This window comes from Lytechinus variegatus, chromosome 5 (assembly GCF_018143015.1).
Source record: "Lytechinus variegatus isolate NC3 chromosome 5, Lvar_3.0, whole genome shotgun sequence".
NCBI lineage: Eukaryota > Metazoa > Echinodermata > Echinoidea > Temnopleuroida > Toxopneustidae > Lytechinus > Lytechinus variegatus.
Window position 1 is genome coordinate 16,836,702 of NC_054744.1, and position 12,132 is coordinate 16,848,833.

Below are 12,132 nucleotides of genomic sequence, written 5' to 3' on the forward strand. Positions count from 1 at the left end.
AAATAATACTAAAGCTAAATTTCATCCTTCTTCATTTCTCAACTTTGCCTTCTATTACTCATCATCTTCGAGAGGACATTAGCCTTGGATACCAGTTCCTTCCACTCCATAGCAATAAACATGACCCTCGCACAGCACACTCACCTGTGACTCACTGTAAATTATCTGAATTGGTACCTCTCTCTCCCCTCTCTTTGTTTACATCCTCCATCACATTTGGGATGAAAACTGCAACTTTCTTTTCTGACACAATTCTCAAAGTTTCATTCTTCAGTAAACACGTGTTTAACGTTGTCAAATACTTTTATGGATCTCCATCATCTCACTTGGAGCAAACATCATCCATTGTATCTTCCACTGCATCTCACATTCAAGTTTTCTTACTACCCCTTTACTCTGTCATTTTCACCAACAGAAAAATCTGAAATACCGCTTGTGCTAGCCAAGTTATTTTTAGTGATATTATCTGTGTGATTTTGTGTCAAACATTGGGATAAATTGGAGGATTGTCTGTCGGATGTCTCTACACGCATAAAGTCGGTAAGTGGAGATTGGCCTATTACCATATCATCATTATAACCAGCCCCTGCTTCAGCTTCATTATTTGTTATCAGATTTTGATGAAATTTTCAGCATTTTGATGAGGGAATTTTTCTCCGAGTCTGTTTAGATTTTTTATTTTTCAGCTGGGAGTACCCATTTAAAGGGCATGTCCACACCAACCAAAAGATGATTTAGAGAAAAGGAGAAAATTCATGCAAGCTATACAATGAGAGTTCAAATTTTGGTGTAAAATATTTTTAAAAATAACTACATGTTAAAATTTCACTTGATTTCATAAAACAGTTGAGTTATGCGCATGTATCCTAGTCCATGCAAATGAGGGACTGATGCCGTCACTATTTCTTTTGTATATAAAAAATGAAATATTATAATTTTCCCCTCATTTTCATGTAAAACAATGTTTGATCCCTCTCTGCACATGAAGAATTGCCATTGTTGCAACCTGTGTCTCCTTCATGTCATATCTGCACAAAATGAAATATTTTATGATTCAAACAATAAAACATTAAATATAGTGAGTGACATTATTGACTCATTTTATACTATAGCTGGGTTTTGCATTTGACTGTTTTGTGACAATTAGTTAAGATCAATTGCAATTGATTCAGGTGTGTGAAATGCCATACTCTTCATTTGTGCAACCGTGACAGGCCGCGTTCATATTCTCACCTAAAAAGGTTTGAAGTTACAAACATAAATGATTACAACAGGTTCCTTCCCTCAAGTTTTTTTTAAAGATTCTTTATTGTAACAAGATTTGTATTGAAATAATAATCACAAGGATAGTATACAGAGCAAGAACTGAGCCTTAAAACCCACAAGATTTTTGGAATCTTTCTCTATAATCATAATGTATTAAAAACAAAGTGAAACTGCAAAAATGTCAATACATGCTGACCTACTTTGGCAAAAAGGAAACAAGTGAAAAATGTGTAAGCTTTCTTAAAAGAGCAAAAATTTTATCATTTACATTGAAATCAGAAGATTTTTTTTATTTCCAAGGACTGACAGGAAGCGAGTTAAAGGAGTTAACCCCGACAAAAGAATTGTTTTAAAATGAAAGAAAAAAAACCAAAATATTAGGTTTAAGTAAACTCTCTCAAAGATTAGGAAAGTTATTTGAATTTTTTTTTTTTATTTGTGACATATACAAGCAGCTGCCTCATATGGTATGTAATATAAAATGCATTCATTTTAATTTTGTAATGGTTCATAACGAGTACAACTTTTTTTTCTTTCAGGGGCGGGTGTGATAATTTGTTAATAAACCAAAGGTACAATAAAAAACTTTTTTTTTGGGGGGGGGTACAGTTACTGTACAGTTTATTGATTTTCTACTATACGATATATGGGGAAGCTGCTTGCATATGACGTCACAAAAAGTCTAATAACTTATAAAATCTTTGATGGATTTTACTCAAACCTTCACCAATATTATTAAAATTTATCTGCTAGTTTGACACTTAAATTGTTGTCAGTGTGAACTTGCCCTTTTATGCATCCAATCTGGGTCATAAAAATCAAATCCTAGGTATCACATCATGGATGGGGGGGGGGGATTAGGGGCAAGTGCCCCGTAAATTTGCCAAAATTGTACAATGATTATCCCATTTTATCAGAATTACCTCCTTTTTGAAGTTATAGTGTTCCCCTTTGGCATGAGAGATGCAATATCAGGGTGCTACAAAAGCACTTGCCCAATTGACCGGAGCAAGTAAAAGTTAGAGTTGGGCAAGTGTTTTGAAGTTAAGACCAAAACTACTTGCCCGAAATGGGCAAGCAAAATTCACACAGTAGAAAGCCAAATTCTCACAGTAGAGGTCATTATGAAGAGGTAAAACTTTTTTTCAAGGATTTTTTGGGGCAAGTGAAATAGATTTTTGGGCAAATATATTCCAACTATTTAAAAATTTACTTGCCCGACCTGGCAAGCACTTCTAAAAAGTTATGTAGCACCCTGCAATATACATCCTTTTAGGCATCAAGATTTTTCTATTCTTGCTTGTCAATTCATTCTTAGAAAAAGTGACTCAACTAGAAGTACCATCACCCCCCTCCCATTCTTGAAATTCAACAGTTGCCCTTGTTGGGTATAATGCAGTATTTCAATACACTCAAATTCGTTTCATAAGCACTTGCTTCCTTTTGCCAGAGCAGGCAGCATGAATTAAAACAGACTGATCATAATACTATTTTAAACATGATATGACAAATGTTTATTCTAAATAAATGAAACACACAAAAAAAGTAAAAAAATACAAACATACGCTCAAATTTTCATGGATTAAATAAAGACCCAAATTGGCTGTAAAAAGTGATCAATGCAGCCCATTGATTTCAAATATGATCTTCAAGAATTAAATCTTAATAATTTCAGATTGAATAAAATAATTTAGAATTTAATTGTAAGTCCAGAAATCATAGGTCACTCTTCACAGCTAATCTGGGTTTATTCTGTATCCATTAAATTCAGACAGTAGCTGCATTGCAGTCTTATTTATTAGTCTATCAAAAAGTTTTCTAAACACTTATCATTCAAAATCAAAACACCAGGGATACAGTCCTATATCACTTAATCATTGATAGAATATTCCAAATAAACGACTCATTACATATAAATTTTTCTTGCTTATTTTGTATAATTTGGAAACAACATATTTATTTATATATTATATTGTGCAAAGAGTAATATAGCATAGGATTACAGAAAGACAATATACAGAAAGGCAAATTAATTTGAGTTGTCAATCAAGAGTGAGAAATGTTATTCTCTGAGTAAATTTTACAAAATGTATCTTTGAAGGGGCTAAATTCACCTTTTATATATAACACAAAGTCGTTGATATCAGATCAAAGTACTTTTGTCCTCTTCTTTAAATAATCTCAATTTGATGAGAAATTTTCTAAAAATTTTAATAAAAAAATCACATTGCTGTAAATGCCTGTACAAAATCTGATAGGCAATACTATTTTTCGCTGATATGATCTATACATAGTGGATGTAACCCCTTGTTGATACCAAACAAATTTTCCATATTGAATGAATAAAATACCATCAAATAACCACTAAATACACTCTTGATTATCTACACCATTTTACAATATTGATATGAAGAGACCAATATCGCTCTACACATGAAAAGGCTAAGGTCACAACCCTCAAAATTAGCCTGCTTGGCGACCGGGCGGTGAGTTTTTAGTCAATAAAGCCTGGGCATCCAGTAGCGACAGTACGGGCACCAATGTTTCTGAGGGAATCGCTCGGTTGCCACTCAAGATTTAAACTTCTGGCGGTACCTGCTCACTTTTCACTAAATGCGCTCGGTGCCCTGGTGGTCGCCATTCGGGTGCCGATGTAATCGAGCAGTCACTGTCAAATGTCGAGCAGTCATCGGCCGCTCGCCGGCTGGTCAGAGATCAGTCGATGATCTCGTGGCAAATTCAAGATCAATCAGGTGATTTCTTGAAAATAGGCCGGTGGGAGACTGCCCAGGAATTTGTGGGTCGTCAACCGATCACTGCTCAGACACCACACAGAAGAAAAGTTCCCCTGGTTTGACGCAAATTTGGCCTCGAGTAATGGGTAATCAACAGGGCATTGCTCAACCACTGATAGGTCCTTTTACAGCCCGCTCGACTTCTACAAAGAAAATTGTTATGTGGTGCCTGAATTCCAGCAGCGCCCGAGCAGGCTACTAATCGGTCGGCTCCGCTCTGAGTTGTGACTGAATCATAAGAGGTGTAGCGGTCTGGTGTGTATATGGCAATGACCTGTAAATCACATGGTATAGAATTCAAATCTCAGCCCACCGTCAACCTGCCATGAACTCATGGGGTCACACACCAGGATATTTTTTTAGGGGGAAGGTCAGGAAGCAAATCAACTGAGCTGATTATGAGCACACTCTGTATACATTTTGTTTTTTTAAGCCTAGATGTTTTCTTATTTATCATGTGCATATCATATTTGTATATGTCACATATATATGGGGGTTATGGTTAATAAGCAATGTGAACAAAATTAAAATTGAAATGACTTGAATTTTCGAATTGAACACAGGGATTCTGGTGCACATTTTTACACATATTTTGTGAAAATTTGCAATAAAGCATATTTTGAAAATCTAACATTTTTGAGAAGGTGGGGACAACTTTCCCCTTCCCTTGTGTGTGACCATGTTTCCAGTGAGATGTTGATCTGTGTCTGCCACTCTTCACCCAGTTGCTAAAGGGGAATCCTGATAATAGTTACCAATATTGTACTTATATTCAATAATAAGAGTGACACAAAAGCTCAAGGCTTAAATAAGTGGGCCGGTATTCAATTAAAAGCATTGATTTTGTAAGTATTTTACTGAAGCCAAATTTAAGCAAAATACTCACAAACAACCATTGTGACGTCATAAAGAATGAGTCAAATAATGTTCAATGTATGTATCCATCTGTGAGCAGAATGAATGACTGCGCTAATCACATTTGTAAACTGCACTCTTTCCAGACTTAAGTCTGATAGGCGGCTGACATGTATTTAAGCAAAACACTTAGCCCAAAAATGCAATTGAATACCAAAGATAGATAAGTATTTCACTTTAGCAAAATATGAGTAAAATACTTAAAATTCTGGGTTAAGTATCGAATTGAATACTGACCCAAGTGGACAGGCATGAAACTACTGACTAGGTAATAATACATATTAGGTATCTGTGGTATGCCTTCCATGAATATCAAGAAAATTACCGCTAGTGTTTTGACACACATGCACAGTGAACAAGGACACTTATTCTTTTTATAAAGTTATTGTATAAGTAAATTTAAATATAGCATTATATATTAACCGATATAACATGACAGAAAAGAGCAGAATTTACATGACAAACCATATTCTGAAGAGAACTTTCCCAAATTCGTGATAATCTTTTAAGGGATGTCCAATCCAACATGACTTGGTTTATTTTCATTCACAATAACATTAATTCTAGGGACTATTTGATATATTCCTAAAAATTGCAATGCATTTTTTCTAACTTTTACAGAGCTGCTATTTTTAGATTGATTGCAATGCCTCATCTCACAGTATACACTGTATATATGTAAAAACAAATTGTTAAGATCAGATATGGCAAATCTTGAATCGATGAAGGAATGGATTGGAATTCCCAGTCTGTTGCCAATTAATGATTTTAAACCTTTAATGATTTCAAACCTTATTTCAATATATTTCTACGTTCATTTAATCATTTTTCTACTTCTTCAAAATTTTTCACACCACGTTAATATGTGATGTAATAGGCTTCCTTTCTTTCTAGCTATTCTCTAAACATATCTGAAATAAAATTGTTTTGCCGGTATTGGAGGATGACAAAAATACTGATTGTATTTTGCAATGTTGAATACTGCATGTCAGAGTTGCAAATTGCAGTTGGATTTTTTTCTTTTTTACTGTAGTGACCTGTTTCCTAAATTCCAAAATAAAAACTGACTTCATATAAGGTTGAGACTTTCCCAAATGGTATTGCCAGAATAAACAAGAAAATCACACCGGAGTTCAAATATACACATCATAATGAAAATTAATATGAATCTTATAAAATACATTATAAACAATATGATGATTACCACCCTTCTAATATATACATTCCATGCATTTACACTTAAATGTACTAAACCTAAGTACAGCCAAACATGCACATACATATACAACCCTTACCAATCAGACTATATCAAGTCACGTGAAAAGTCACATGATCATGTTAATCTCATACTAAGTATGACATCAAACAAACTATTTTGAAAGCAGGTAGGCTTTAAATGCAGCTATATTCAAGGGTTATCAAGTACATGCTACAGTATGGCATGCACGGCAATACTTTTTGTTTTCATATCATAAAACCATATCATATTTCATTTTCATACATGCATCTTTACATTCTGCCAATGAAATGCATTTGTCTTTCCAAATAACATCTACCTTTCACAATAACCTGAATAGAGCTATCATGGTATTCGGCCCCATCTCACCTGTTTTCTAAAAATGAGATGAAGTAAAAAAGACAAGCCAACCTTGCATTTTTTTAAAAAGTCGATTCAATATGCAATCTTCATTAATAATGCATCACATTTTGTGTTCTGTGACAAATACATGCGTCTATTTTAATTATTAAAGGAGTGTTCATATACGACACAACTGCAGTAATAAATGTAGCTCTAATGGTAAATACAATTTTTCAAAAGCAGTTTAAATTGGCACAATACTTCCTAGAAAAATTATATAAATGCTTTATATGTACATGCTTCCAGTAGAACCTAATAATACTAGATTAGCAACATCTGAACATCTTGATGGACTTTTAGTAGTATTTTGTGATAGCACTCAATCTTTGAGAAACATGGATATTTCAGCTTTCATTTCTTTCATACTTCCATTACTCATTTTTCAAGTGCAAACACTTGTACAGAATATGGCTATTTGTTTTCAAATTAGTTCTTCAAGATACAATCATTTCATACACAAAGCTGCAATGGCAAATACGGTTTAAAATATAATTAAAATGGGCACTACTGATACACACTTTATACATCTTGGTTATTCTCGGATTAAGCATTTGTAAATGTTACATGTTTAAATTAATTAATGGTAAATTTTTTAGAAGATACAAACATAGCTTTAGCAAAGCAATCTATTATAGATGTTCTGCAATATACTAATAATATACATTTAGATGTTTGTTAGATGATTATCTTCTAAATGATGCAAAATCTCTAAGACCATTTATATCTTCATCAAAAAAGTTTAATACCTACATCCTTGTTTGTGTGTTTTTTTTACTTTCTTTACAAAGCAGAAAATACAAAGATTATTTCAACTGATGTCAATAACTCACTACAAGCCTTATACCTATTCAAGAGCATCTAACTATTTACCGGTATAAGAAATTTCCATTGGCATTTAAACAGCAATCATTGAAATAATAAAAGCTTTACATATACATGCTTGAAAATTCACTCCGACAACTTTAAACAATACATTAAATTAGGAATGCTTATTTTAGATTGTTATGTTTCAGAAAGTTGACATTCACGGCCAGGGAATATACAGATTTATTCCCACCATCAACTGTTTAATCAGTGTGTGTGTTAAGGGCAAAGTTTACAAATGACAATATACATCATCCAAGTCATTAGTAAGACTTACACACACAAGGTACAATTGGAACAATTTGGAAGATAACAAAATGCGGGTAATTATGCTATTGCCCAAGCAAAATAATGTGTATTATGTTTCATAAGATAGTATCATATTTTGTAAGATATTGATGTGGATCCTTGTTACTTGATAAACCATGCTCCCCTCAAAGCCATGAGCAGTCACTAGACTTAACTATACCACTCATCACAGGTCATTAGTACATCTATGGGTTAGGCAATGTAAATGACCATTCATGTGTGTGCGTGCAACCAGTCACAATATTAGGATCCATTTTGTTACCTTACGAATGAAAATACAGACCATTTCTTTTCTAAGGTATTAATTCTTATTATAAACTTACAATTCTTTTTTATTTTGAAAAATAAGATGTCCTTCCATGCATACAATGCAATAAAATGCCTTTGAAAAAAAAAGTGGCAAAAAATTGCATGAAAATTAAAATACAATAAAGGCAAGACATAATGTTCTTTGGGCAAGAAATAAAAAGAAAAGTGGTGGGTAAAGACTCCCATCCATATTGACTGAATTGTAGGTTACTAGTAATACAAACATGAAGCAATATGTCAGTGAAATTCAAATTTTCTCTGAGCCAATCAGATGCAAGGATTCAGTAGCCTATAACACAGACAAAAACCACTGACTTCCCGTTTCATGAAATGCTTCCAGGGCAATGGTGATCGAGAGAGAATCAATAATTCCTAGTACGTAATATTGCCTTGGAAATGCAGGCACAACTGTTTTTATCTTGCAAAGATAAGGGCTGCCGCTACCGATTACTTTTGGCATACTAAATTTTTTTAAATGAAAACACTGGTACAAAAAAAAAATGCACGACATAAAGAAAGAGGGTCCTGGGACTATCTATGCACAAAAGACAGAAAATAGTTTGTGTAATTTTTACACCCATATAAATGCATTTCACATACAGCACAAAAGTAATGTGACCCAAACTATGCTCATGACAATTAAGAAATAATCAAACAAAAATATCATGAAATATAATTTCCAACCGAACCTATTGAGTCATGACATAGAAATATTATGCAAATAAAACTAAAAGCAAATAATAAAACCCATCCATTATCCATAGTTCAAACGTTTTTTTTACATTTCTTTTCAGCATTTCAACATTCACAATTGTTTTGTCATGCATTTTGCACAAGTCACCAATAAACGGCTGATTCTAGATTCGGGATTACTCTGAATTCAGAATAACATCAGAGGGGGGATTTTGGTGATCGCTTCACGATGGGTGAGGCCTCAAAGTAGAAATTAGCTATCTGATGAAATTCGACGAATGAGGTGATTGATAAGACTCGCCATTGACTATTTGGATGAATTGAGGGGTCCTACATTCCAGGAGCGCTGGCACTCGGACAGGTATCTTTTGTACCAGCATCACAAGTCTGCCAAATAGAACACAACAAAGGTTCCTCAGTCAAAAAAATATCATTTTGATGTGATGAACCAATACAAAATAAAATATTGAAAGACACAAAAATCCATGTACAAATATACACAATGGTAAAAGAATTGATGAAATAAAAATAAACTATTGACTAGATGGATTCTCGACTGCACATAGTAGAAATCTATGCATCTGCCACTGCCACATAATATCAAACTTGTAATTTCAACAACCTGCGAAGTTTAATGTTTTTGGTCCCAAAATCCAATCAAAAAATCCTAATTCATAAGCATATTAGAGTCAAGTTTGAAACAATCTTCAGTCATTGCAAAAAATATATACTTTGGGGTATATAATGACCACTTAGATCTTTGACCTCGTGACCTCAAAATAAAATCAGATCATCAACCCTATAATGCATACAATTACTAACTTTTAGTTAGTTCTCCAGTAATCATTAACAAAGACAGTTAAATGTACATGTACATGTATATACAGCCTGACCTTTGACATTATGACCCAGAATTTATTCAGAACACCATCACACTCAGTGGACCGAGTAGGCTCAAAGTCAACAGAGTCGGCTTGTAAGACATCAACAAGATATCGTTGAAGTAAGGAATTTCATATAGTAAATTACATGAAGACAGATTCTAAAAATCAGGCTTTAGTTTGACAAGTCCATTTTTATATGAAATAAAGCTGCTTTATCATTTATATTAACCAAATCTTAACTGGGCTATTTCAGACCAACATCTAAGGGGGGCATGGGGGGGGGTTTCCATATGACTCCACCCCCCCCCCCCCCCCCCCCGATCGCAGCCATTGATTTTTGAAAATCTAAATTACAAGACTGTAGAGTGCGTATCCATAAAAAGTTTACACTTGAAAAAGACCTGGGAATTAAAAAATTCAAAACATGTGCGAACTTTTTTAACATAAAATCTTAGTTTTGGGTCTCATCTATCCAATGAAAGTAAAAGTTTTGACAGAATGTTACACTTGAGTGAGCACTGTCCATTTTTGTAAAGCTCGCAGAAATCTGTTTGCGCAGAAATGCTTGTTTTCACACTGTATCAAGTGGAAAGGGCGAAATCAAACTTACCCTGCGACACATTTCCCTTGCACTTTTAGTTAATTGAAATAAAACGGATACATTCAAGCATCTTGTAACAATAACCTTTACCTTTTTATGCCAGCTGGATCTTAGAACATAACTGAATCTGAACAAAAGTGTATTTCAGTTTTTATCATTTAAAGTGAGTTTATATTTCATTTAATACTTGTTTCTCCACACTTTTCCCAAGCTTGACAATGATTATCAAAATGAAAATCAAGCCTTAGCCGTATCATGTAAATTACAGCTCAGTGTAAAGCAAATATCGTCAAGATGGCCTCGGTGTGTGAGGAAGTGGGGTGGGGTGCAATGCACTCTTCGAAGTGTTTCTGGCAAGGAAACGAGTTTAAATAAAAAGGTAAAAGATATCTTCAAATCAATTTTCTAAGCTAAATTCCACATGTTCTTCATGATTAAGCCCTACTTATATCCGCATAACTATTTGAAAGTTATGCGCAAATGGTTTTTCACTAACTTTTCAAAAGTGAGTGGTGCTCACTCAAGCAGAAATATTTTTTGACAGTTATATCGTCATTTGCTTAAATGGATCTATACCAATGTTAAAGTGTGGAAAAATCTTCAGGAATTAGAAATGTATAATTTTACAGGATTTTTTCAAAGTGTAAACTTTTTTTTGATCCGCACTGTATAGTAAAAATTCAATTAAACTAACTGCTTATATCTATTTATTAATTATGCAAATAAGCATATGAAATTTGACCTAAATTTTTTTTGTGTATGTTTTTGCCTTTAACCCTAATTCTCCCCCCCCCTTCAACAATTTTCGTGGTCTATCTGCTGCGCAAAAATTTTGAACCTCGCCGCTCATTGACTTTTTACTTTCAAGTTTTGCACAAATTCTGAGACCAAATTTGTGATGCCCGCGTATTTGGTTACGACTTAATGCAACATTATGTAAGTGCATGTCAGACCCAAAATTGCTCATAAACATGATTTCATGTACAAATCCAATGCAAATTGTGTATTTAGCCAAAATTCATAAATGTATCATTATTTCTACTTTTACTGATTCAAATTAATTAATTTTGCCTTGTTTATGATCAGAATTAAGTCTGGAATAATTTCATCGAAAAAACAATATGAAACAAAAGTAAAAAAAAAACAAAGAAATACATAAGAAAATAAAATACAATAAAATACATAAGTAATCGATCTTGGTACCAGAATTTTTTTCATTCTTAATTGTTAGGAATGCTATAAAGGAGCTTTATTTAGTGAATCAGAGCAAAAAGTATGATTTCATGAATAAATTAGCATAATTGATTCATATCAAATTAAAATATTTGAATTCAGTGAAATGTACCAATGCATCTGCGTAAATTGCGTCATTCTCTACCATCATGCAAATTTTCATTGTGATCAAGCAATCCGCGGCTGAGATCTTAAGGGGGGCCAGTAATGCCCCCCTCTCCCGGGAATGACAAGAATCAAAATACCCCGGGAGATTTAGGGTTAACTCATTTTATACAGCTGGTAGAATGCTAATTTTTCAATGTGAACATGCAAATTATTACTTTTCTAAAAAAAAAACCTACAAAAAAATGCTGAAAAATAATTTATTTCCTGTGTATCTTATTTTTTTTTTTCTGTTTTTCTTTGTTTTTTCAAACCTTTGTTTTTTACTGTTTTTTATGAACTATGTCGGGGGCACTTTTACGATCATAAATAACATAAAATAAATCCATCTACACCAACAAAAGTAAAAGTAATGATACGTTTATGTTTTGATGTAAAAATCAATTCGGTTTGACTTTGTACGCATAATCACCACATAATCACGTTTTGAACAACATTGAAACCAACATGTGCTTACAA

General features: G+C 33.5%; 1 protein-coding gene across 2 annotated transcripts in view; it reads right to left on the reverse strand.

The window, feature by feature from the left end:
* Window positions 1-1,868: 1,868 nt before the first annotated feature.
* The window catches only part of LOC121415588, a 33,307-nt gene continuing 23,043 nt past the window's right edge, over window positions 1,869-12,132 (reverse strand). For both annotated transcript variants that reach the window (XM_041608856.1, XM_041608855.1), the window contains exon 9: window positions 1,869-9,177. In XM_041608856.1, coding sequence (XP_041464790.1) covers window positions 9,121-9,177 — 57 coding nt within the window. In that variant the 3' untranslated portion in view covers window positions 1,869-9,120. The remainder of the gene's footprint in view (window positions 9,178-12,132) is intronic.